This window comes from Chanos chanos, chromosome 3 (genome assembly GCF_902362185.1).
Source record: "Chanos chanos chromosome 3, fChaCha1.1, whole genome shotgun sequence".
NCBI classification, from domain to species: Eukaryota; Metazoa; Chordata; class Actinopteri; order Gonorynchiformes; family Chanidae; genus Chanos; species Chanos chanos.
The window spans coordinates 57,448,326-57,475,825 of NC_044497.1; the positions used below are offsets into that span (position 1 = coordinate 57,448,326).

Sequence of the window (27,500 nt, forward strand, 5' to 3'; positions counted from 1 at the left end):
CACCGTTACTCTGGTTGTCACGCAGAAACGCTCTCACGGCTTTCTTAAAGCAGAGGATTGTCTTGTCATTCGGCACTTCATGTCCCGCGGTGAATATCTTCACATAGTACACAGTGTCTGGCAAATCCTGCCACACAAAACCCAACACACAAAAAAGGTCATTTCCTGTCAGAGGCAAGCACTAGCAGGGGGTGCAAAGTTCAGCCATGCGACCCTCTGCGGTCAGCGGGGGGAGGAGGGAGACCCCCGTCCTACCTCTGGCTGGTAGTAGCGTGTTGTGAAGGTGAGATCAATGATCAGGCCCAACTCCTGCTTCTCCTTTTCCATCAGCTGCATGAGATCCAACGGTCCAAAGGCTTTAGACGGAGGCAGAAGCTTCTGCAACGACTAAAATACACGACCGATCAGTGTCTTTCAAACTGGCATCTGACAATAACTCAGGTCCACATCAAAAAGACTTTGGCATCCCGTCTGTTTCCAGATCGGAACGTCACTCAGCAAAGTCCAGAGGTTCAAACATTTACTGTACGCTGACAAGGCGCCTCTCTCTCTCTCTCTCTCTTTCTTTCTCAATCATTTAGCTTCACTGAAGAAGCCACACAAAAAAATCTTAAACCAATCTGGCCCAAAATTACAAGCACAGGACAGTTCGAAAGACAGCACCAAACCCTACAACCTCAAGCGAAACAAGTTCCCCGAACCTCTGCCCATGGAGAAGCGTCCACTGCACAGAGGGCTGGACACGCACGCGTGACAGCTGGGCCTGAGCCTCGAGCCAAACTGACACCAACACGCCCGCTTTCACTCTCACTGACTTGCCTGTTTTAAGGGAACCTTGAAAGCTATGAAGCGTGTTCCGGGTATCCTTTTCCCCAGCGCTTTGTAATCGGTCCACCTGCAACGGCACACGAGATTAGTAAGACTTTCAACAGTTATATGAATGATATATCCTGAGTAAACACAAAAAACATCTACTGATCCTTGCCTGTCGGGGATCGCGCTCTTCTTTTTGGGTGCCATCGTCTCCGTAGAGATAGTGGCTGTGTGTTTTGCGTAAGCTCTCAAAGGCAGTAAGAAACGTGGGCTGAAAAACAGAACTTTAAACTATATTTTAAGTTGCAAACTTCTCAAATTGATTGTCAGTAAACTACTCTAACCAGTATCCTGGTCCTGTTCAGCTTGACCAGTATGCGAAATAGAAACATTTTCAAACTACATACTGAATACTTAAGAAACGAATCGTTCACAAACAAACGTTATTAATAAAACACACAGCATTCGCTGCTTAGCTGTACCGCTTGGAAAATAGTTACCTTAAGAGTATTTACTAGTTGTCGTTCACAATCATTATCATCTGAACCTGAATTTCAATTGCAAACGAAATTAAAAAAAAAAGAAAATTACATCCCATTCGGTAATGTCATTATCATAACTAAATCCCAGACCAATTCAAAGCAAAAACTAATTACCTTTCATCATCCAAATATTCAACTTCCACGTTACAAACGCCGCATGTCAGCAAAGTGACGTAATTCACTCAGAGTTGAAATAATTATAGAGTGCCACCTGCTGGAAAGGAGGAAACAAGTCAACGTCCAACTGACATGTCACCCAGCTTTTATTTAGTCCACACGTACACGGGTGTTTTTTTTTTTAATGTTGCTTTTTCTATGCGTTTTAATATTTTCGCAGAATTATGAGATATTTTAAAAAGCAAAAAGGCGTTTACACATATCAGTGTCGTGGGACTGCCTGCTACCAGTAGGAGAAAAATGTTCTTCCTTCAAAAACAAATTAGTTTTACACAGTTTTCCTGACCATACGGTAAGATGATCTTGGTTTTTACCTGAGTGCTTAAACAGTAAAAAAAAAAATTGTTAGCAAGATTGGAAGGAAGCAGTTGCATTCAGGTGTGTTCAGCGAAAGGGCTGGGAGCTACATCGAACGCTAACGCGTAACTACAACTTCAAGTCTATTTGTAAATGGTTTTTACTGTCATTGTCTCAGAGCAGCTTTACAGAGGTCAGCGCCTAAACCCCCAGTGAGCGAGCCCAAGGCAACAGTGACAAGGGAAAACTCCCTAATAAAGTAAACAGGAGGAAGAACCTTGGGAGGAACCAAAACTCAGCAGGGGGAGCCCATCCTCCTCTGGCCAGCACATAGAATAGACACTTACACTGAGATGTTATTATTGGTGAACTTGGTGTGGAGGTTTAAGATCCCATACCCTGAGGCATCCACCGTCATGTGAGCATGCTGGGGACGCATGAGGCAGGCTGGGAGTTGAAAGGATTTTTTTTTCTTTAAATAAAATCTAAATCTATCTGAGAGAACACTCTGTCTCACTTTGTCTCTCTCTCTCTCTCTCTCTCTCTCTCTCTCTCTATCTCTCTCTCTCTATCTTTCTATCTCTCTCTCTCTATCTCTCTCTCTCTCTCTCTCTCTCTATCTGTATCTCTCTCTCTATCTCTCCCTCTCTCTCTCTACCTCTCTCTCTCGCTCTCTCTCTCTTATCCTATCACCACTTTAAACATACCTTGGCAACTATAAGACAACATTTTGAATAGAATGACACACGGACATGAGATGATTATTTTCCTGGGGGGTTACAAAGCCAAAATGTCTTATTTGAGTTGGGTTATAATGCTGCCTTACGACATTTTTGTTACCCTAAAACAATGCCCCACCCCCCTTCCCTCACCCTGTGTTTATGTTTACACTTTTAGACCTAACATTTTACCTTGCACGTGAGCCATTAGAAGAACATAGATAAATAGCTCCATGCTTTTGATGATGGGCTGTAATTGCAGAATTAAGGGTTGTGTAGTAATCTCAAAACTGAAATCTCAACAATATGATCCTGTCTTTCTGCAAGAGACCCCTCTAACTCTAACTCAACAACTGCAGCCATGTGTTACCATAGTGGTGAACTAGCACCCAAGCCTAGAGATGAAACATTCAAAGAGTTCTGTAAAGACCTTCATACACTAGATTGCCCAGCTGCAGATGAAGAGGTAAATTCTTCTCTTGAGAGCCTACACCCTCCTAAGATTGATGCAACTCAACAACAAGCTCTTAATTCCCCAGTAACACAGGAGGAAATACTGGAGGCAATAGCAGCACTGTCAGCGGGTAAAACCCCTGGTCCGGAGGCTTTCACAGCTGAATTCTTTAAATGTTATGCACAGGAACCTCTGCCAGTATGATTTCAGGAACCTTTGATAAGGGCAAACTTGCACCCTCATTAGAACAAGCCATTATTACTCTCATAGTGAAACTTGGTAAAGATCCCAGTGACTGTAAAAGTTACCGCCCTGTTAGACTGATACGTACAGACTGTAAAATCCTACAGAAGATCCTGGCCAACAGAACAGATTAAATAATCACCTCCCCTTGCACATCACGAGCAGGTCGGCTTTATTCAAAAGAGGAACTGGTCAGGTAACGTCAGGTGGATGCTGAGTGCCATGTGGGCAGTGTGCCATTCGAACTCTCCAGCTGACACCATCTCGCTCGACGCAGAGAAGGCAGGTCGACCGAGTTGAGTGGAGGTGTTTGTCCGACGTGTTGAGAGCCTTTGGATTTGGACTGGTGTTCATAACATGGAGTGAGATCCTGTATAGGCAGCCAGAGGCAGCAGCACAAACTAACGGGGGTGATGTCCTCTTTTTTTTACGCTGGGCGGAGGGACAGGTCAGGGATCAGGACCCTCACTGGCGCTCTTTTGTTTAGCTATTGAACTGCTGGCAGAGGCGATATGTAGAAACTCTAGTTTCCCAGGGGTCAACGTCGGTGAAGCGCTGCATAAAGTGGTGCTATATGCGGACGATGTACTCTGCTTTGCATCAGACCCCACAACATCTGTTCCAGCCCTTCATAACACCATTAACCAGCTCTCAAAGCTCTCTCCAGCTATAAAGTTAACAGGTACAGGTCAGAAGCTCTACCTCTGACTGCATTCTGTCCAGAAACCTTATTCCAAGTCGGATCCTTTCAATGGCCTTCAGAGGGCATCAGGAATTTAGGTATTCTCCTCCCCCCTAACATGCACAAGATTGTGGAAAAGAACTTTGACCCCCTGTTGAGGAAAATATCATGTGATGTGGATAGCTGGTTATCTGTATGTCTATCACTATGGGTCAAGGTGAATGTTCTCAAAATGAACTGTGTTCTTAAACTCATTCAGTCTCTCCCCAGACATAGCCCTATGAAATACTTCAAGTATTTTAACCGCATATACAACAAATTTCTCTGGAATGGAAAGTGACCAAGGATGCGTTTGGGTACAGATAGCAGTAGACAGAGGGGGCTTGGGACTCCCCAACCTGCTATTTTATCATTATGCATTCAGTCTGAGACACACTGCCCAGTGGTCTCTACCACCAGAGAGAGCCCCCCCCCCCCCCCCCACCCCCACCCCCCCCCATGGTCATATATAGAATGTAATGTGTGCCTCATTCTCAAACTTCTGGTATATTTGACCATCAAATGTCACCTGATATGCAGTCCTGCCTGGTTCTCTCTCACCTACAGAACAAAAGGAAAAAGTTAAGTAGGATTCATCACTTAGACCCTCACCTCAACTCAGAATGGAGAATTTGGTTGAGCCCAATTTGGTTGAGCCCTGGAGACTTATTTTAAAACAATTTACTGAAATCCTTTGAAGAACTAGTCTGGGAGTTCGATCTCCTTAGATCCAGTATGTGGCAGCACAACTGAGGTACTTACTGTCCACAATTCTAGGTTCTCTAAGAACACCCCCTCAGCAATCGGAATTGCTATTGGACACCATTAAAATATGAGGCCTCTCGATATTACTCCGAAATATTTAACCAAGCTACCAGAACTTAAACAGCATTCAGGACTATTTGGGAGACGGATTTAAACATTTCATTTGATGAGAAAGAATAGGGGCTTTCGCACCGAACAGTTCTAGGGTCTAATTCGATAGGAACTACCCCCTGTGGAGCTTCCCCTAGAACTACATTCGTTCTAGGGCCTTTTTTCTGTTTGCTTTCGCACCGCCAGTAGGAACGCTGAAGTGATGTAAGCCGGCCGACGGTATAGCAGCTAAGAGCTGTTGTTTATGACTAACCAGGATAGCTGCACATTTTGAAGTACAAATTTAATGACTTTTAAGACCTTTTAAATACCTCCAAAAGGAAAAAAAGAACCATTACTGCGGCAAAAGAAATCGACAAACTAGACTACAGTATACACAATGAGTTTTATTGAATTTGAATGACAGAAATATTGATTGCACATTAGATAACCTATAACTGCCTTCTCATTAACGAAAATAAAACTGTATGGCGATAGACCCAGTCCAATGGAGAAAATAATTTCCGAATGCATTTATGTATTTACCACCGCAGTAGCAGTGAATGACTTGATGGGCATAGTACTTTTCGGGTGCTAGCATAGCGCTTGTGCCTGACCCTTGCTCGCGGCATTGTGGGGTTTTTTTTTCCCCTTTTTCCCTGCCGCAGCCCTAAAATCGTAAGCTGGATAAACACATTCTTATTTTAGGTTAAAATGCGGATCACAGCCACACAAGCGGACACACAAGCACCTACCGAAGCGGAGTGTACGCTACCTCTTCAATGTACAAATATACACTGGACGTTGCAAAATGGTCATTGTTGGGGGATATAAAATACCGGTAAAATAAAACATAAAAACGTTGTGCCCCCTCCTACAATTCCAGACATTTTGAGACATGAATATCAAAAGCTAAATGAAATACGTTCTAAGACTTTATATTTCGCACGGATCTTTAAAAATGGCGGTTGCAATCATCGTATACCTGCGTCTGGACCAATGGCTGTACACCTACATCACAAGGTTCCTATTGTGCTGCAAAAGTACCTACCCTGGAGTAGGGGCTAAAAAAGCCCCTCAAAACGGCGTTCTTAGAACTAAAATCGTTCTAAGTTCCTGCGGTGCGAACACGCCAAAAAGGGGGTACTTTCTCCAACAGTTCTAAGAACTATGAAAAGTTCCTCCGGTGCGAAAGCGCCTAATGGGATTGATTTAGCCAGGATCAAAGGAAGCTAGCAAGAGACATAAAAATCACACTCATTCAGTTTAAAATTCTCAGTCGTTTCTGTTGGAAACCATCTAGATTACACAGGTTAGGCCTCAGAAACACAGCAGACTGTTGGAAATGTCAGGACTCAGAGGGCACATTAATCCACACTCTCTGGCAATGCCCTCGAATACAAGGCTTTGGGGAACGAGTCCATAAACGTAACAAGGAAATCACTAGCAATGACTTCTCATGTTCTCCCAGGTTATGTGTGCTAGGCTATATGTGTTAGGCTATATGTGTTAGGTTATATGTGTCAGGTTATATGTGCTAGGCTATATGTGTCAGGTTATATGTGTTAGGTTATATGTGTCAGGTTATGTGTGCTAGGCTATATGTGTCAGGTTATATGTGTTAGGTTATATGTGTCAGGTTATGTGTGCTAGGCTATATGTGTTAGGCTATATGTGTCAGGTTATGTGTGCTAGGCTATATGTGTCAGGTTATATGTGCTAGGCTATATGTGTCAGGTTATATGTTTAGGTTATATGTGCCAGGTTATATGTGTTAGGTTATATGTGTCAGGTTATGTGTGCTAGGCTATATGTGTCAGGTTATATGTGTTAGGTTATATGTGTCAGGTTATGTGTGCTAGGCTATATGTGTCAGGTTATATGTGTTAGGTTATATGTGTCAGGTTATGTGTGCTAGGCTATATGTGTTAGGCTATATGTGTCAGGTTATGTGTGCTAGGCTATATGTGTCAGGTTATATGTGCTAGGCTATATGTGTCAGGTTATATGTGTCAGGTTATATGTGTTAGGATATATGTGCCAGGTTATATGTGTTAGGTTATATGTGTCAGGTTATGTGAGCTAGGCTATATGTGTCAGGTTATATGTGTTAGGTTATATATTTCAGGTTATGTGTGATAGGCTATATGTGTTAGGTTATATGTGCCAGGTTATGTGTGCTAGGCTATATGTGTTAGGTTATATGTGTCAGGTTATATGTGCCAGGGTATATGTGCCAGGTTATGTGTACTAGGTTGCTAGGTGACCCATCAGTTGTGAAAGAGTTGATCCAGATTGCCATAATGGTGGGTAGACCGACTCTAATGAGGGGATGGAAACAAACCCAGAAGCTCCTTCTTATTGGGAGTGGTTCATTGAACTGGGAAAGGTGGGCTCATATGAACAGTTAGACAACCTGACAGATGGGTCGATTATGTTTTGAAGTGGGGGAAATACCACCTGTATATTTGTAAGGATACATACTGTGTTTTATATTTCATAACACACGATTGTTTTTATTTCGACTTTTATTTCATTTCTTCTCAGGGCTTTTGCTGCTTCACACACCATTTTAGAGTGGGAATTTTTTTTTTTGTTATTGTTTTGTTTTGGGTTTTGTTTGGTTGTTGTTGTTCTTGTTTTTTGTTTGTTCTGGGGTTTTTGTTGTTGTTGTATTTTTGTTTGTTTGTTTTTTTACCTAAGTGTGGATGAGCCAGGATGCAGAATTTCCCTTTCTTTTATTTCGTATCTAACGTGATGGTTTTGATTAACCACTAGCCTGTGCCTCGTCTAGCTTGTCTTTTACAATGTTCTTTGTATGTTGTTGAAACATAAAAAGTTTCAATATATTTTCAATCATCAAAAAAAAAAAAAAAACATTTTAACAATGACATCTTTGAAGTAAAAATGGGAATGTCAAAAAAAAGAAGAAAAAAATTGTAAAGACATTAATAGATAAATAAACATTATTTTATAACATGGATATGATGCATAGAGAGTAAAAGCCCTTGCAGAACCACAGAGCTGTTCTTCTCCGTTTCTCTGCTCATCTGTTCATTCCTGTTCATTTCATTTCTCTGCTCATCTGTTCATTCCTGTTCATTTCATTTCTCTGCTCATCTGTTCATTTCTGTTCGTTTCTGAAGAAGCGCTCACATTCCAGCACGTCACTCTGTCTCTGTCTCTGTCTCTGGGAACACAATGTACCTGAGCAGAGCAGTCATCTGCCAGGCGGTGATGCAATGAAACTATGACTGAGAGTTCACAGGAAGTGATCTGTGGTCACAGGTGATCCAGACAGGAGGCGTGTTTTAAGACTCACGTGTTGCAATTTAAACCCCATACCAGAGTTCATTCAGACGCTGCACCATAGACCGTCCTTTCCTCACGTCTCTGTGGTTCATTGAGAGATTTTTGCGAGTGGTTGAAAATGTCTTTTCCTCAGCAAACCCTATGGGGCCAGAGTAAAGCGGGCAACAGGGTGCTAATCGTGTCCGTGTCAGAATTTCACCCCGGCGTTGATCTGTCCAAGCGGAAGGGTGTCCGTCGAGACAACAAAAGACTCCACCGAATTTTCTGCAGACTTGGATTCTCGGTGGAGATGAAGATCGACCTGACAGCAGACGAAATCTATGAGGCCTTTAAAGAAGGTATCATATATTCATACACTGAGGGGCCGTTATTCTAACTCAGAAATAATGTCATATTTCTGCATTTGTAAAAAAAGGGGTGACCCCTCATAATATATCCCTGTTTCTGTATTAACTTTGAATGAATGTTCATGTCTCATTGTCATATATATTTACATAACAATGTAATGTTTCTTCAGGACACAAAGTCTGTGTTTGCTCATGGTGGAGGGCTTGTGTAGAACCTCCTTTGAAATGAACAACACCCTAATATCCTCAGTGCAATAAAGTGATAACAGGTATTCTCAGGCAGCGATAACAGGCTGGACAGGATATAACATCCGACATGTGTGAGGCCTGGTCAGTGAGGAAGTGTTCCTGTCGAAATTACATTTCAGGGCAAATCTTTGAAGCCTGAGCTCAAACTACGACAATATTTTCTATCTGCTCTAAATTGTCAGAGTTGTGAAGTGTAAAAGGTCTTACTGGAGATGTGGCAGATCTGGGTTTTGGTTTTGTTTTGAGTGGGCTTAAGGAGCGGGCCCAGTGACGGAGGGGAGTGGTTCTGACGCCCTCTCTGGTGCATTCTGTCTGTAGAGAGCCAGAGGAGGGTAAGCAGCTGTTTTGTGGGAGTTGTGTCCAGTCACGGAGAGGAGGGACTGGTGTTTGGGGCAGACGGCCGCCCCGTCAGTCTGGCTAAAATCTTCAGCTGGTTTGGAGGTCCTTCCATGGCGGGAAAGACCAAACTCTTCTTCATCCAGGTGAGTGATATCCCGTGACACAGACGTGTGTTACGGTTGTCAGAGCCATAAATGAGCTGGCGGTTGCGTAACTAGGTGAGTTTCTCATGTAATGACAGTGTGTGCAGCCGAAAGCTTTTCAACTGATTGTGACAACAAACATACGTTCGCCAACACCCTAACACCCACTGCCAGAGATGTCAGTTCTCTCCATGTCTCAGAGTCACCAACACCCTAACACCCACTGCCAGAGATGTCAGTTCTCTCCATGTCTCAGAGTCACACTGAGAGAAGTGTGTGTGTATTGCTGTATGGCAGTGAGGTCTCACAGAAGCTCCTGTCTTTCTAGGCGTGCCGTGGGCAGGAGTTGGACAGTGGAGTGGAGACAGACTCGGCTGCGCCGTGTGAAGAGCAGGCTCTCTCTGAACTCTTCTCCATTCCCACTGATACAGCCGTCATGTACGCCGCAGCCCCAGGTAAAAGGCTTTCCACTCTCATTAAAAACAAAACCAGAAACGAAACCCTAAAAGCTCAGACGTTTACTGTTCTTCTGTTCTGTCTCATGCTGCATCGAAGGTCATTCCCAGAAATGATGCTGCATCAGAGTCCAGCGGTAAAAATATACGAGAACATTTTGGTTACGCTCAGCCGAGCTTTTGTGTTCAGTCTTGATTCTGTAAGAATTGCAATTTGTGTCGTGTTATCAACATGTCAAAGTGGTTCAGATTTCAGTGATAGTTAAACTTTGTGTGTGTGTGTGTGTGTGTGTGTGTCTCTGTTTCAGGATATGCTGCCTTCCACAACCCTGTGGGTTCAGTGTTCTTACAGACACTGTGTGACCTCCTGGAGGAGGAAGGGAGCGTGGAGCTGGAGGTGCACCGTCTCCTGACCCGGCTGAACTCCAGGGTGGCCTATCATTTCCAGGCGCGGGGAGAAGGGCTCAACGGGAAAAAGGCAATGCCCTGCATCGTCAGCCGCCTCACCACAGAGCTTTTCCCTTTCATGGACCCCAGAAAGACAGAGACAGACCCAAGCCTGGGTCTGGCCCTGGACCTGTCTGCCACCAGGCTAGTGAGCAAAGCCTACAAGCCACGCAAGAACTCCATCAGCTGAGGACATGTGTGTGTGAGAGAGCTGTGTGTGAGAGAAGTGTGTGTGAGAGAGCTGTGTGTGAGAGAGCTGTGTTGCATGGCTGTGTGAGAGAAGAGAGTTGTGTGTGAGAGTGAATAATGACAGGTGTGAGTGTGAGAGTCCTGTGTGTCTTGTACAGAGGAGGAACATGGTCTGGGTGTGAGGAGGTGAAGGTATTAAGGGTGGAAATGTGGTGTTGTATTATATAAATTAATAAAAGCACTTTGGTACTTCAGATACAGGGACGGGGGGAATGAATGCAAAACGTCAACAGTGTGTGTTCTCAAAAGAAACATGTTTTTTTATTTGTTTGTTTTTTTATGTTGTGAAATAAATGAGTATGAATCCTGGTTGTTCAGGTTCAGATGATTTTGTCTCCTGTCTGGCCGCGCTTTTTCCCAAAGCAGAAACAGGGAAAAAAAAAAAAAACCCAAAAAAACAGGTCTTCGTTTACTCCTGCCTCCGTCTTCACTGCGGAGTGTGACAGCACGATCGGATAAACATGACGGAAATTACAGCCTAGACTTTTCTTTCCCAATCACCAGCATCTTCACACGACACACCACTCTCGCCCCCTGACACAGTGATTTACAAACACGGGCCAAACACCCAACCCGTCAGTCACGCATCCAGACGGGTGTGTCTGAGCGTGTGCCTGTCAGGATTTCACTTTCATTCTGTAAAGCTTCTCTCAGACTGAACTCTGACCAAGGCCATAAATGGTCAAAGGAGGCAGGAAGAAGCTAACAGTGCAAAATCAGCATCTAGTGACTGAGAAACGAGTCATTAGCTGTCTCGCCCCACCTGTATTTACCTGCCATATGACATTGTGTACTTTCCCCTCAACTCTAAACTCAATGCATCAGGCTGACAGCTGGATCAGACTGACAGCACTTCAACCATGACACATTAGTTCACATGCATAACCAATTACACTTTCACACAATGGTTCCGGGAACTCTGAGAGCAACCTGTCACCAGTTATTGACCGAGTTCATTTAACTTGACATGTAAAACCTCAGAACTTCATCTCATACCACCTGGGATTGACTCTGTTATTCTCACCACCTTTGTCCCAAAACAGTTTTTGTCAGCGAGCGGTTACACATGGCCAACCGAAGCTAAATTATTTTTTCATGTATTGGCTCAACTGCTCTGTCTTCTAATGTACTGGATCTCTTTTTTCAAAAATGAAGTTTAGCAAACCATACCCAAATGTAGCAAAGTGAAACTGTATGTTTAGATTCTTACCAGTAGGGGGCGCTCTGAGAGTAAGCGAGCACTACACTAGGCCTTCGCTCTGTGTAGGACACCAGAAATCCACGTAGGCGGAATGACGTTCTGTTGGGTTTGTATGCTCTGAACTTTTGTTTAAAAGGACTATACGTTTATTTGCGTTTGTTTTGAATCGTTGTTCTGTAAAATATTTGAACCAATAAAACATGGCAAGTTCACAGAGTTTTATCTTAAGAATCCTATAGAGATCAGGCGGACATTCTAACAACTTTACATTTTATTTATGTAGGTAAAGCCAAGCAAAAGGCGAGCAGTCTTTCTGGCAGACATAAGTTACACGTGTTTTCCAGTCAACATAAGTGAAATACACCATAAATTATATCTGTGGTCTTTTCTTCTGTGGCACGTAATTGCCGAAAACAAACTTGACGTTTTTATTTTTTATTTATTTATTTTGTTTGTTCGTTTTTGTTTTTGTTTTTGTTTTTAACCGACGGGGTATATGAGCTCTGCGTTTTTCTGCACGAGATAGAACTGGACCATTGGGACACTTGTCGGACCTTTAACTGTCAAATGAATGGAGCGCAGTTGCCTGTAAATCATCTTAAAATAATCGCCATGTTCACTTCATTGTTTCCTTGACAGCGCATTGTGGGTTCCAAGTGGATGAAGTAGACAGGCTACTATAACAAAACAGCGATCTGACAGCAGCAGTTGTCGGATGTGTTCAGTAGTTTTAACTGAGAATATCAAAACTGCGGGCAGGTATTTTCCGGACTGAATTAACCCAAGACCACAGGAGAGATGAAAGTGCTGTTTTCTGATATTGAGATCAAGCTGAAGGACAGACGCTCTGTACCTCCAGGTCAGTCCGTAACGCGTCGTTATTTCTCAACCTCTTTGCTGTTTTGACTTCACATTCATCTGCCGCCAAGTTTTCAACACTGGAGATTTTTGAGAGCAAATTTTGACACAGGAGAGTCGAATCGTTTCAAACATATAAAACGTTTAAAGCGCACAGTGGTTCTCAGGATGAACAATCTAAATTGAGTATTAAAATGTACTACCATTTTCAAGAACATTAGCGGTTGTAAGGGAAGAGCGGATCACATGATATGGACAGTTTGCTGTTTGAAGAAGGAAACCTCCCATGCGCTGCAGACAAATCATCACTGATTCCTAATTACGCTCTTGACGTGTAAGAAATTAGAACATAGGCTATCTCTTCCCTTCATGAGTTTTTGAAAGAGCAAAAGACGAGGGCTGTTTAATGAAATTCATGCCGTCATGATAAATGCGAAAGGAGAGCTAACACGCGGAGCCAGGCCGCTTTGCTAACGGACCGCCATTGACCACCATGCTCGTTAGAACGAACTGGCCTCCGCGTTGCTTAGTGACACGACACATCAGAGCACAGGCAGAAGTGTTTGGCTCTAAAGGGACTCTGGTTCACTGTCAATGTGAGTGAATGCATTTAGGAAGGTCTTGTGTTTAAGTTCCATCAGAGACCAAATAGTCATGAGGCTGCTAGGTGTCCTGCTGTTGACTCTCCTGTAGGAGGTGTTAGGAGTAGGGACTCTGTGGTCTCCTGTAGTAGGAGGTGTTAGGAGCAGGGACATCTGAGCTTAGAGTACCCTTCTCTGCTTCCACGTGCACACCTTCAGAGCTGGTCAAATGAAGCTGTGTTTTGTAATCACAGTTTTGTGAAGTGTCCCTCTGATTTGCTCTGTGTGTGTGTGTGTGTGTGTGTGTGTGAGTGAGAGAGAGAACTACAGTGACCCAGTAAACCAGTCCTGGCCACGTCTCAGTGTGACCTGACGGCTCTGTCCCTGCTGTCCCCAGGGCTGTGGGCTCAGTGCAAATTCAAACGTCCAGCGACTGGTCCAGAGCCCGCCTCTGTAGACCTCGTTAAAACCGTATGTCCATGTCAAAACAGGACGTTTACAAAAAAATCGCAATACTTTTTTTTTTCCTTCTGACATTTTGAGTTTTGATTCTTTGTTGTTCTGGGTCTGAATTCACACGCCCTCTCCACCTACAGCCCTCTCCACCCACAGCCCTCTCCACCCCCACGCCCTCTCCACCCACACGCCCTCTCCACCCCCAGCCCTCTCCACCCACACGCCCTCTCCACCCACACGCCCTCTCCACCCACAGACCTGTCCATCAACAGACCCTCTCCATCCACACGCCCTCTCCACCCCCACGCCCTCTCCACCCACACGCCCTCTCCACCCACACGCCCTCTCCACCCACACGCCCTCTCCACCCACACGCCCTCTCCACCCACAGCCCTCTCCACCCACACGCCCTCTCCACCCACAGACCTGTCCATCAACAGACCCTCTCCACCTACAGCTCTGTCCACCCACACGCCCTCTCCACCCACACGCCCTCTCCACCCACAGACCTGTCCATCGACAGACCCTCTCCACCTACAGCTCTGTCCACCCACACGCCCTCTCCACCCCCAGCCCTCTCCACCCACAGCTCTGTCCACCAAAAGAGCTTCTCTTTACATTACAGCACTTTTGACCTCTGAAACACCAAAAATTTGTTTCCCTGTCAGGAATTTTACAAAATAAATGTAAGCATCTGACTAGCAGTGTAGCCCAAGTCACAGTGGAGAGGAAAAAAGAAAGAAAGAAAAACACGTCTTTGCCTCACATACATTCCTAAACACGTACAGTCGTCCTTACAAAGCGCGGATCTCCCCGGAGACAGAAGAGACTGGAGAAATAGTTTGTCAGCCTGTCACAGAGGGAGGTTCACTCTGCAGCTATAGGAGCCTCACAACCACAGGAGTGCACACTTACACTGTGATTAATGTCTGCTTCTGAGCTGAGAGGCAGAAAAACAGCCCCAAAACAAAGGGGGGGGGGAGTCAGGCCCATAAAGTTTTGGAAGCCTCACGCAGAGTTTGCCTGAAGGCAGACCAGCAACAAAACTTCCCTTGACTGTGTGATTGTCTTTGGGTTTGTGTGTAAGTCAGGAATACTGCCTAAGAACATTTCTCATTAAACACACACTTAAGTAGTAGTGAAGACCACCACTGCCGGGGTTTGCCGTTATAAAGTTATTAACTGCCTTTCGCATAAACTCTTCATGACTTCAGTTTGTTTTAATTTGTCAATGATTCGGCAGCGTGCTTTTGCTGACAGATGAAAAAGATGTGCATTGTCAGAGGCAGGGTTCACTGGGAGAGTCAGCGTGCTGTTCCTTAACTGCCCATCACATGCAGAGCCTGGCCCCTAATAAAGAACAATCAGGCCTTAGAAATCATTTGAGCTTTATTAGCTATGGAGTCTTAGGAGAGTCACACACACATGGGGGTTAAGAGGAGGCTGAAGTGGTAGAGAGAGAGAGAGAGAGAAAGAGAGAGAGAGAAGGAAGAAATACAGGCTTGCAATGAAAGTCAAACTCTTAACCCTAACTACCTTGTAAGAGAACTGGACTAAAAGGATAATGGGTGTTCTAGTTTGTTTTTCTTTAAAAAAATGAGAACTTTATACATTTGTTTTTTTACATAAGTAGCGCATTGGAGAAATGCACTGAAAAATGAAACCATATGGCAACTTAAAAAAACAACAAAAAAAAAAACCTGAAAAGCCAAATAGCAAAGTGGTCAAATATTGACCAATAACGATTCCTTTTCATACTATCTTAAGAACTTGGTCTAATATCTATAAAAAGGTAAAAAGCAATACACAGCTCTAAAAGGAGTTTCAAAACAAAACAAAACAAAACGTTTTGATTCAATCCGTCGATTTGGTCACTAAAGAGAGCGGCTGCGTCTGAACCAATGCATGATGGGAGTGCAGAGCTGCCTGGTGGAAGGAGGTGGGCGGGGCCAGCATGGACGGGGGGAGGCTGGTGAAGGGGATTGGTCGAGAGAGCAGGGCTGAGGACTGGCCGTGGAGAGAGAGGTTCGGGTGAGGGGACGAGGCGGCGGAAGGGCCGGGGCCCGGGGCCTTGCCCAGCGCGGGGAAGTGGTGTTGGGAGCGGTTCTCCGGTTTGGTGGTGAGGGACAGCGGCTGGGCCTGTTCCGAGTGAGTGGCGGCCGGGGCGGCGGGAGAGGCCAGGGCGGCGGAGGGCGTGGCAGGGGAGTCCAGCATGCTGCCGTGAGAGGAGGTAGGGCTGTCAATCATTTTCTCAGCGGGGAGGTAGGGGACACACGGCTTCTTGCTCTGGGGTGAGAAGTTATCTGGAAAAAAAAACAACAAAAACACAATAGTGGCAGATCAGAGAGGAACCATTCTGTTCAGTTCACAGCTGACAGGGACAATATAAACAAACCCAACAGAGAGAAACAGACCAATAAAAGACATGATGTCTATGGAGTGGAGCATTCTGCAACCCCAGCTAACACGACACAGGCAGAGACACAGTCCAGCACAGAGATCAGTTACATCAGAGGGCAGAGACACAGTCCAGCACAGAGATCAGTTACATTAGAGGGCAGAGACACAGTCCAGCACAGAGATCAGTTACAGTAGAGGGCAGAGACACAGTCCAGCACAGAGATCAGTTACATTAGAGGGCAGAGACACAGAGATCAGTTACAGTAGAGGGCAGAGACACAGTCCAGCACAGAGATCAGTTACATTAGAGGGCAGAGACACAGAGATCAGTTACAGTAGAGGGCAGAGACACAGTCCAGCACAGAGATCAGTTACATTAGAGGGCAGAGACACAGTCAAGCACAGAGATCAGTTACAGTAGAGGGCACCTGATGCAGACATGGTGCTTTAGAAGGCAGGTATGTGAGCCAGCGTTAGCACTGAGCTTGTTAAACGGCACAGGAGAAGTGGGTTAGGAGAGAGTGGGAGGGAGGCCCAGGCCAAAATAGGCATGAGTATATTTGGGTTACCAGGGGCGGGGGGGGAACTTTCCACAGTTTGTTTCCAGTAAAAAAAAAAAAGAAAGGAGAGAGAGAATGTGATGTGTAGACTGGTGGGGGTGAGCCACTGGAGTGTCGGGGGGGTGTTTCGTGCCCTGAGTGTTTCGTGCCCCGTGCGGACAGAGAGCGACACGCCTCACTTACCTTTGGCTTCTGACTTATTCTCCCTCTTCCTCTTCTTCCTCTTTCCCTACACAGACAGAAAAACACAGTTTTCAGGTCATTAAAGAAATCTGAGGAGCAGAGCTGACCAAAGGCTGATCATCTGGAAAAGGAAAAGAGAGAATCCGTGTTTTTGAGAGAATCCATGACTCACATAGTTGTCCCGTGCTGACCAGCCTGGATAGAGCTGAGAATGTAACTGCCTCTCTTTCCGCGCCAGCTCATAATACTTGGCCTGTTCCTCACGGGACAGCGAGTGCCACTGTGACATAGAGACACACACACACACACAGACACACACACACAGTCTCAGAGTTACTCCATAAGCTTCAGCATACTCTTCCATTGACAAAAAAAATGTTGCTAATTTTATATCACAGTCACACTACCACACACAGAGCACACACACTCGCTCTCTCTCTCTCTTTCAGTCTGTCTCAGTCCTGAGGGGCAGTAGGTTCTTACCCTCCTGCCGAGGATCTGGTTTATAGCTGCACTCTCTTTCAGCGTGCACTCAGACACCACTTTGGCCCTCATCTCCTTCATGTAGAGCATAAAGGCATTCAGAGGCTTCTTAATGTGGGGCTTCTTATCCTCCTCCTTCTTCACGGGCACCGCTGCTTTCCTGCATGCACACACACACACACACACGTTATACACACACAAACACCTTATACACACACATGCATATGTTATACACACACATACATTATACATGTCCATGCACGCACACACACATTCCTTATACACATATACACACACGTACATTATACACACACACACACATTACACACACATTATATACACACACACATACATTATACACATGCACACATTATACACATGCGCGCACACACACACACACACACACACACATAAAACACACACACGCACACACACACACACACACAGTCACAGTGCCACTGTGACATAGAGACACACACACACACACATGCACACGCACACACACACACACACACACACACACACACACACACACACAGGTCCTTACCCATGGACTGGGGTGCTGGGTCCGTCAGCGCTGGGCTCCTGTTTGATGGTGGGGGAAACGATGGCTGGGTGTGGGATGCCGGTCTGGTGGAGGGTGTGAGCTGGGTGTGGCCCCACGTGAGGAGAGAAGCGACTGGACACCAGGCTGAGAGGACAGAGAGACCACACACCCGTCACTCAAACGCTGCACCTCATACATGCTTCGTTTGGATTCTCATGTGACTGTCATTTAGGAATCTTAACAAAGAATCCAACCATGCCAATTCCTAAGACCTCAAAGTCCACTTTTTCCAAAAGGGCTAGAACGTTTAACACTTCCATAAAGTAAAATAATCCCCTGAGGGCTGCCGCCAGGGCTCTAAACTGCACCACCTGGAAAAGCCCAGGATGCACTGGGATTCCAAGTCTGCAGCTGCGAGCACAAAGACGGCATTGTCAGAAAATCCGTGGCGTTCCCATTCTCAGCCATGTCCCCTTATTAAATCCATATTTCCCACAGACTCCAAGAGCCTAGTACGCCACTAAAATCTCAACACAGCCATGTAAAAATGCTCTCTCTCTCTTTCCAGACAGAGAGGGAGAGTGAGGCGGTAATGACGGTCAGTTGAAATGCAGTGAGGCCTCTCTATCCTCAATGGGGCGAATGAAAGAAACACACACACACACACAGCCTGCCTCCAGAGAGCAGGGCAGTTATGTAATCATCACCCAGTACAAGCTGAGGGTCTTACGCTAATGGAATGTCGATGCAGCAGTGTATCATTAATAAACAAAGAGGATTCAGAGGTCATATGAAACTCGAAAATCTCAGCACCCAGAACCGCTGTTCTCTTTCAGCAGCGAGGACAGGAGGTTAAAACAAAACAAAAAACCAGGTTGTTGGCTCATTAAGAACACTGCGTGACTAAACAGAGCTACAGTCAGCAAGGAGGGAGAAGAGCCAAAACCTGGTACACTGTTAACCCCACCCCCCTCTCTCCAGGCTGATCAGCTGGTACACTGTTAACCCCGCCCCCCTCTCTCCAGGCTGATCAGCTGGTACACTGCTAACCCCACCCCCCTCTCTCCAGGCTGATCAGCTGGTACACTGTTAACCCCGCCCCCCTCTCTCCAGGCTGATCAGCTGGTACACTGTTAACCCCGCCCCCCTCTCGCCAGGCTGATCAGCTGGTACACTGTTAACCCCGCCCCCCTCTCGCCAGGCTGATCAGCTGGTACACTGTTAACCCCGCCCCCCTCTCGCCAGGCTGATCAGCTGGTACACTGTTAACCCCGCCCCCCTCTCTCCAGGCTGATCAGCTGGTACACTGCTAACCCCGCCTCTCTCTCCACGCTGATGGCATCGTGTAAGCTCATGCCTACCTGGGCATGGATGCATTCATCGCGAGCGCTGGGTAAGGGTGTCTGAACCCTCCGGGCGTGATCGGGTACATATGTTGGCCCTGCCTGAGGACAGAGGAGAGAGTCATTTAACAACAACACGTAAACCTGAAAACACATCAGAGATATGAGCGAGCTGAGATAAGAGATGAGCCATCCGCCCATCCTCCCTCAGACCCAGGGGACTGAGAGGAGAGAGACGTCAGACTTACTGCGGCATCAGCCAGCTCAGGGGGTGAGCGATCTGCCCCACGGCCCCAGGAGAGAGCGGGTAATACGGAGACAGCTCAGACGGATGCGGAGTCCGCGGGATGCCTGGAGACAGAGCGATGAGGGAAGTGACTGGCTCAAAGACCCTGCATATGATTAACAGAGCGCACACACACACAAACACACAGACACACGCAGCCTTTCTCTCTCTCTGTCTCTCTCTGTGTGTGTGTGAATATGTCTGTGTTGGAGCGTCAGGACTGCTTACACTGAGCGATGACTCTGCATTTTTATATTTCCCCTCTCAGGATGAGAGGACTTGCTATGACATCAGTGAGAACGGTGACAGTCCTGAGCGCTGTGTGCTAAGGGAGAGAACGGGTGTGTGTGTGTGTGTGTGTGTGTGTGGGGGGGGGGGGGGGGGGGTCACTGACCTGTCTTTGGGTCGAGGATCTCGGGGGACAGGTGGGACGGGGGTGTGGAGGGGGAGAAGTGGTCACTGCTGTAGGTGATGAGTGGAGTGAGAGGATGCATGTGGTGAGGATGCTGCACCACAGGGACCTTGTTTGACTGAGACAGAGAAAGACAGAGAGAGAGAGAGAGACAGAGAGAGAGAGACAGAGAGAGAGAGACAGAGAGAGAGAGACAGAGAGAGACAGAGACAGAGAAAGAGAGAGAGAGACAGAGACAGAGAGATGAGGACAGAGAGAGAACGAGAAATAAATCGTTAATAAAGCTGGACGTTTTAACTAAACATACCAAACAGCCAGCAGGCTCTTGAGCTGGAGCTCGGTCTTGTTTTTATACACAGAGTGGAGTCAGAGTGTTTTAGGAGACAGCCCTTGGCTGATGGTGTTTGCTTTTCTCTCCTCCTTCCCGGGGAAAAAATACACAGCACTTGGTAATCTGGCAGAGGAGACGTCTATGGGTGAGAGAAATCACACCTCCAGGCCCCAGGCTGCGCGCCGGGCTTCAGCGCCAAGCAGCGTCATCACGGAGGGGTGTCGGGTCCGCGGTGCGCCGACCGCTGGCCGAAACCAGGCCGCGCCAACGTGCAGGGAGCCTCGTATGGCCACATGCTACATGCTCAGCTCCAGGGAAAAACAAGTCACCAACAGTCTCACCCCCGGCCCTCCACAAACTCCACGACTCATCCAGCGGTTCAGACGAAACCCAAGCAAGGGTCAGTAGGTTTCGTTATGGAATTGCTCTTTGATGTGTTGAAGGGTTTCAAATTGTTCTTTGATGTTTTGAAGGGTTTAAAATTTTTCTCTGACGTTCAGAAGGGTTTTTGGAGCTGAATGGCAGAAGTAGAAGGTTTATTCTGCGTGTCTCAGTTTTTTGAAGAGTTCAGAACATGTCAAGAAAGCCGAACTGTCCCTAAACCACATTATCTGAACTTCCATACTTTACACTCCGCTCAGAACCCGAATAATAAAAGCCTGATGCAGTTTTGTCTGGCTTGGCAGTGGGCTGAATGGTTTGTCTGTTAGCTCAGGATGTCACATGTGTGTGTGCTGAGAGAATGCTGTCTTGTTTCCTCCACTCTCACCTTCCCCCACCCCTGCAGTCCTGACCCCTGCTCCAACCAGCACTCCGCCAACACCAACAAGGCCTTTATTGAGGCCGGCTGGCCCGGCAAGGCCATCGTCTCCAGTCGGCCAAACAGATCCACATCTCCAGCGTGCGTCTGCCCCTGACTGTATCTCTGTATTAACCCCTGACTGCATCTCTGTATTAACCCCTGACTGCATCTCTGTATTAACCCCTGACTGCATCTCTGTATTAACGCCGGCCCATCGGGGATGGATCCTCACGGGACTGGCCGTGGCGTCGGACCAGCGATACTGCGCCATCAGAGGGCAGGCGTTAAGGCACATGTCTGATCTCTCGCAGTCAAAAGGGTTAAGAACAGTGAGAGTGATGGGGTTAAAAAGCATCAGACAGACAGCAGGGGAGAGTGATGGGGTTAAAAAGCATCAGACAGACAGACAGCAGGGCTGTGACTGTTGCTGCAGCCGTCTGTAGGTGGCAGTCCTGAGCTCTTCTGCCAGGCCAGCTGGAGCTGCCAGACGGCATCATCACACCAGACAGCATGGCTGTGCTCACCACGCCACGTTTCCATAATTAATGCTGATAAATGAATGTATCTCGCTTTAGCATGCAGTCTTCCTCTCTACCTGCAAAGACTGGAACACACGCGACAGGCCAAGAGCACAGGAAACCTACAACGACTTATCCAAACAGGACAAATGGCCCCCGCAGGAGATGACTATATTGTTTGGGGTCCAATGAATTTCATATTTACTCACGGCACTGGAAAACTGTTAAACTTAGAAAAACAAGCTGTCTCCTACTTCACCCCTGTGATGGCACTGAACTGTCTACAGGGCGGCAGGATCCACTCCTCGGTTTCCAGTTTCTCCTCGTGTAAAACAAGGATTAAGGAGAGAACTGCAGAGCTCTGACTGTCCCTGAGGTTTGACGGCCCATACCCTGATGGCATGTTCAGAGAAGTGTTGAGTCAGAGACAGTAGGGTTTGCTGGGCCCATTGGACCTGCTGGTGGAGGAGAGGTTCTGATGCCCGTGGGTGGAAGGGCTGACACCTCTTCAGCATGTCTTCCCAGACTGCCAACACACATCTCAACAAGGACACAGTGTAAAAGCCTATGAGACTGCAGAGCCTGAGGGAGCTTTGAAGACGTACGTGCTAGGGGTCGACCGATATGTTGGGTTTTTTTTTTTTTCAGGGCCGATACGATAATGATCATCTGTGACAAAGAGAGGACGATAACCCATATTTCGATATTTCAGGCTGATATACGAATGGACTTAATTACACTCCCTGTCCACTTACTCATAAGCATAGACCACTCATACTGATTCAAACCCTGTTCACTTACTCATAAGCATAGACCACTCATACTGATTCACTCCCTGTTCACTTACTCATAAACATGGACCACTCATACTGATTCAAACCCTGTCCACTTACTCATAAACATGGACCACTCATACTGATTCAAACCCTGTTCACTTACTCATAAGCATAGACCACTCATACTGATTCAAACCCCGTTCACTTACTCATAAACATGGACCACTCATACTGATTCAAACCCTGTTCACTCATAAGCATAGACCACTCATACTGATTCAAACCCTGTTCACTTACTCATAAGCATAGACCACTCATACTGATTCAAACCCTGTTCACTTACTCATAAACATGGACCACTCATACTGATTCAAACCCTGTTCACTTACTCATAAGCATGGACCACTCATACTGATTCAAACCCTGTTCATTTAGCCGTGTGCGATTCGGTTAACGGCACGGTTTGAGCAGAACGACCCTTTTAGTGGATGCTTACCCTCCATCCGAGTTTCCAGCAGCAGGTCTGAGAAAACGTTTTCAAGGTCAGACGACGTTGTCTGTCTCGGCCAACGAGGGAATTTTGTCAAAAGAATGTTAGCCATACCAACAGTATTTTTTCTGACAGATGCGTCGGGATAGTACACACATTGCTTGGTATGGCTAACAGTTTTTGTTTTTTAATCGGGAATTTGGATAAAAATATACCGAAGACAGATGATCAAAAATTTGCAAATATCAGCCCAGATTATCTAACGACCAGATTATCTAACGACCAGATAATATCAGCCCAGATTATCTAACGACCAGATTATCTAACGACCAGATAATATCAACCCAGATTATCTAACGACCAGATTATCTAACGACCAGATAATATCAACCCAGATTATCTAACGACCAGATAATATCAGCCCAGATTGTCTAACAACCAGATTATCTAACGACCAGATAATATCAGCCCAGATTGTCTAACGACCAGATTATCTAATGACCAGATAATATCAACCCAGATTATCTAACGACCAGATAATATCAACCCAGATTGTCTAACGACCAGATTATCTAACGACCAGATAATATCAACCCAGATTATCTAACGACCAGATAACTGCTCGACCCATAGCACGCGCGCGCACACGCACACAGAGTGAGAGTCAGTGACAGTGAAAGTCAGCAGGTTAGCCAGGGCTCAGTGTCTCCACATGACTCTCAAATGTTTCTAATCTCAAATGGACAAAAGATTCATTGGCTGCACACGGCTCTCAGGATTCAGATCTCTATTCAGTCTGTTTCATAAACCCACTGTTCAAATGTTCAGAGGCAAGGGCTCCAGTCATTTCCCCAGACCGTAACCAGCTCTGAATTACTGCTCATCTCTGGAATCTCTGGGTTCAATTCTTAAGCATTTCACCATTGAATGACATGATACAAACCAGTCAAAGCACTTTTTCTGACACGACTCAAAAAACGCTTGCGTTGTAGAAAACTGAAAGCACATGACAGACAGAGAAACAAAACTGTCTGACTGTCCCATTGAAATGGCTAATTTTTCATTCACCACAAAAATCCCATGAATCTGCAACAGCCCATTTAAGATGGACTTTTACGGAGGACAGCAATCTGTAATCACATTTTGGAAAACAAGGTCAGGTCTGGGACCATGAGGGGAGTCAGTCTCCGACTCCATGCTCTACCCAGAGCTACAGACTAACCACTCCATGCTTCACCCAGACATACAGACTAACCACTCCATGCTCTACCCAGACCTACAGACTAACCACTCCATGCTTCACCCAGACCTACAGACTAACCACTCCATGCTCTACCCAGACCTACAGACTAACCACTCCATACTCTACCCAGACCTACAGACTAACCACTCCATGCTTCACCCAGACCTACAGACTAACCACTCCATGCTCTACCCAGACCTACAGACTAACCACTCCATACTCTACCCAGACCTACAGACTAACCACTCCAAGCTTCACCTGGACCTACAGACTAACCACTCCATGCTCTACCCAGACCTACAGACTAACCACTCCATGCTTCACCCAGACCTACAGACTAACGACTCCATGCTCTACCCAGACCTACAGACTAACGACTCCATGCTCTACCCAGACCTACAGACTAACGAGTGCAAAACACAAGTCTCAGCGTAATATGCCCTCAGACGGACTCCCACTGAAGAATAAACAGGGAAAAGTGGACCTTTGTGGTCTCATTTCCCACCAACTCTGCATAGGAAAGGGAATTTCTCCGTCCGTTCAGCCCCAGTAAAGAGAAATGATCTTAATTCATACACATATGCACCACTCAGAGGATGCTGCCAGGACAACAAACCTGTCTCTTGAATAAATGAGCTTTCTGGAGGATGCTAGCTCACCCCATTAGCATGCATGCCTTCTGGACTCAATCCGTGCCCACACAGACATAAACGAGTTTTTTTAAGCACAGAACGGGTTTGTCACTGGCCATACACATCTGCTGAGGGGAACAAAAAAATAAATAAATACCACGCAGCGACAAAGCACGTTGTTTCATCAAATTAACAAATTAACATTTCAATTGCCAATCAACTTCCGATCAGTTTACAATTGTCGCATATCCCAACCTCACCAGCCATGTCATGTGAGTGAGGAGAGTCTGCTTCTCTGCCAGTAGACCAGAACCCACACATGTACTCTTGGTAGTGGGGGGGGGGGGGGGGGCGGGGGGGGGGGTCCAGACAGTCAACATCAGCACCACCCAGCAAGGCCCCCATCTCATCTCTAAATCTACACATGACTGGACTGAACTTCTTCTGCGGCTGATTTTTCAATTTTTGACTGTCGTTTCCTAATGGGGGGGGGGGGGGGGGGGGGGGGGGGGCTTTTGACTGTCGTTTCCTAATGAGACAGCAGGCATTTTGTACTTGTATGTGGTAAGTAAATAAAACAAACAGAGGACACCTCAGAACCCAACCGCTGGGCCCCCTGCTTGAGCCCAACCACATGCAAAACATTTCCTCTCCACTCAGATAGACAGATAAATAGATACTTTAGATAGATAAATAGATAGATAAATAGATACTTTATTTGTCCCCATAGGGAAACTGGTCAGTTGCTCCCAATCTGAACTTTACACTGGATTCCCATCCAGACTAGAGTATGGTAAATGGTTGTAATCTGTCTGAATACACCGTGCTCAATAATCACTTTGTCAGAATGGCATGGGTGCTTTCCTTTGGTAGGTTCCGTCTTTAGACAGAGAGAGGGAAAAAAAAACGCCCCGGGAACGGATTGGCCTTCCTCGGGCTTTCGGCCGCGGGCGGGGTCTGGACGGGATGATGCAGGTCAAGAGTCGGGTCACAGGAGTGGGAGGGGGTCACAGGGGTAGGGGGTGTCAGTCCCCTGTTTGTTGACACTACTGAGTGACAAGGCTGACGCCTTGACCTGAGTAGGGTGAAAGCTAAAAGCCCAAAGCATGTGGAGGCAAAATGAAACACAGATCAACTGGAGCAATTCTCTCTCCCTTCTCTGTCCGCCTTTTCAGGGTTACAGCCATGCATCATGTGAATAATAGTCATGTAAAGTCATGCTCTAATCACACACTATTGTCAAACAATAAGTCAAGGCGCTGTTCTGAGTTCACACCTGTAATCTATCCAAACAGAACAAACTGGATCTCAGTCAATGCATTCATTCAGAAGCCTGTGTGAGAACAACACTGAATTGGAGAAAATGTGGAAGCTTAGAACAGCTCACAGTTACACAGTTACAGTCACACAGTTACAGTCACACAGATCACCGTCACAGTTAGTGCTCACCAAGTGTCCTGGCGTCGGCGACCTTGAGTCCTTCAGGGCTGTAGACCCAGGAATGTCTAGCAGAGGCCATTTCATCTGGAGATACTGTAAGAAAAAAGACAAAGAAAGACCTGTCACAAAGTGCAGGTGACACTGGGCAGGTGAGAAGAGGAGAGGAGAGGAGAGAGGAGCAGTGATAGTGAACAGGGTTAGGGTTGAGTTAGAGGAGAGGAGCAGAGTGGGGTGAAACAGGAGACGCAGAGGAGGATCTCAGTAAAGCTCTCCACAGTTAATTGAGAGGAATTTGTGATTTGCTGTACATCTGTCAGACTGCGAAGATTTTCAGTTCTTCTGGCCTCGTCACGGGCACATCTGCACGGTTTTAAACGGCGATCTGTAAAATGGGATTTTTCAGCCTTTCACGCGGCTACAGCGACCCAGCGAAATGCAGCCATCTGGTCTGTGTATCACTCAGACAGCATGAGGGCCGCTCACTCGCATGTACCATGTACACTCTCCTTTTTTTAGCTTTAAATTCCAGCTGCATTAAATGCAGCTCTTCATTCAATATCTTGAGAATTGTGAGGCCTCCAGAGAGGTGGAGTCAGTGACAAACATCCATCACATGCCCTGGTTACCAGACAGCAGTACCTCCATCTTTAAGGACTGTGACAAAAACGCACACGACTCCTCTGACGGTTCCATACTTCTGCTTCTAAAGCCACACCCCTCAAACAAACGCCTCAAACCGCACACAGTATCAAACAAACAAACAAACAAACACCTCAAACTGCACACAGTATCAAACAAACAAACAAACAAACGCCCCAAACTGCACACAGTATCAAACAAACAAACGCCCCAAACTGCACACAGTATCAAACAAACAAACAAACAAACGCCCCAAACTGCACACAGTATCAAACAAACAAACGCCCCAAACTGCACACAGTATCAAACAAACAAACAAATCAAACAAACAAACGACTCAAACTGCACACAGTATCAAACAAACAAACAAACGCCCCAAACTGCACACAGCACATATTACAGGTGGCCTTCACTTCCTGCTACAGGTCTTTACACGTAGGGAGACCTGACAGTGCTTCAAAATCAAAGCCTTCAGAACCAGCCTCTGCAGCGTTTCAGGGGGTAAACGCATCTGAGGGGTTTAAAACTTCACTCAGCATGAGAATAGAATAGAATAGAATAGAATAGAATAGAATATCTTTACTGTCATTGCACAAGTACACTTGTCAAGGCACAAGTACAACCCAATTAAGTTTGCTGCTTCTGTACTCGATGCTACAGAAAAAAACCCAATAAATAAGGTAAAAATAGAAGAACAGATAAGATAAAACAGCAACAAAGTAGCAAAACAGGTAACAAACAGTATGAACTGTGTCCAGCAGGAGTACACAGTGTAACAGCCAGGATGTGCAATTCAGCAACAGTAACTAACAACAGTATACTGCACAGTATGTACAGTACATGGCAGTATGTACAGTACATGGCAGTATGTACAGTACATGGCAGTATGTACAGTACATGGCAGTATGTACAGTATATGACAGTATGTACAGTATATGGCAGTATGTACAGTATATG

General features: G+C 46.1%; 4 protein-coding genes across 5 annotated transcripts in view; 2 read left to right on the top strand and 2 right to left on the bottom strand.

Moving 5' to 3' along the window:
* Positions 1-1,056, bottom strand: part of dusp11 (dual specificity phosphatase 11 (RNA/RNP complex 1-interacting)) — a 4,291-nt gene extending 3,235 nt beyond the window's left edge. Inside the window, exons 1-4 of the mRNA XM_030769534.1 lie at positions 986-1,056; positions 820-895; positions 256-387; positions 4-127 (exon numbers count right to left, since the gene is read on the bottom strand). Of these exons, the coding sequence (XP_030625394.1) occupies positions 4-127; positions 256-387; positions 820-895; positions 986-1,020 (367 nt within the window). The 5' untranslated portion in view covers positions 1,021-1,056. The remainder of the gene's footprint in view (positions 1-3; positions 128-255; positions 388-819; positions 896-985) is intronic.
* Positions 1,057-8,251: 7,195 nt separating this feature from the next.
* Positions 8,252-10,303, top strand: casp17 (caspase 17, apoptosis-related cysteine peptidase). Its single transcript, XM_030768126.1, has 4 exons — positions 8,252-8,471; positions 9,048-9,211; positions 9,540-9,666; positions 9,975-10,303. Exons 1-4 carry the CDS (start codon positions 8,252-8,254, stop codon positions 10,301-10,303), a joined length of 840 nt encoding a protein of 279 aa, XP_030623986.1.
* Positions 10,304-12,914: 2,611 nt separating this feature from the next.
* On the top strand, positions 12,915-14,099 carry LOC115807256 (splicing factor 3A subunit 2-like). Its single transcript, XM_030768127.1, has 3 exons — positions 12,915-13,017; positions 13,400-13,473; positions 13,599-14,099. The coding sequence occupies exons 1-3, from the start codon at positions 12,915-12,917 to the stop codon at positions 14,097-14,099; spliced, it is 678 nt and encodes a 225-aa protein (XP_030623987.1).
* A 1,193-nt stretch (positions 14,100-15,292) lies between these two features.
* tcf7l1a (transcription factor 7 like 1a) overlaps positions 15,293-27,500 on the bottom strand; it is a 34,160-nt gene continuing 21,952 nt past the window's right edge. Inside the window, exons 4-12 of one of the 2 annotated variants that reach the window (XM_030767692.1) lie at positions 25,914-25,997; positions 19,655-19,790; positions 19,223-19,325; positions 18,993-19,076; positions 17,632-17,775; positions 17,085-17,244; positions 16,774-16,881; positions 16,604-16,647; positions 15,293-15,766 (exon numbers count right to left, since the gene is read on the bottom strand). In XM_030767692.1, coding sequence (XP_030623552.1) covers positions 15,313-15,766; positions 16,604-16,647; positions 16,774-16,881; positions 17,085-17,244; positions 17,632-17,775; positions 18,993-19,076; positions 19,223-19,325; positions 19,655-19,790; positions 25,914-25,997 — 1,317 coding nt within the window. In that variant the 3' untranslated portion in view covers positions 15,293-15,312. Of the gene's footprint in view, positions 15,767-16,601; positions 16,648-16,773; positions 16,882-17,084; positions 17,245-17,631; positions 17,776-18,992; positions 19,077-19,222; positions 19,326-19,654; positions 19,791-25,913; positions 25,998-27,500 lie in introns of both variants that reach the window. The other variant, XM_030767693.1, reaches the window with a different exon arrangement.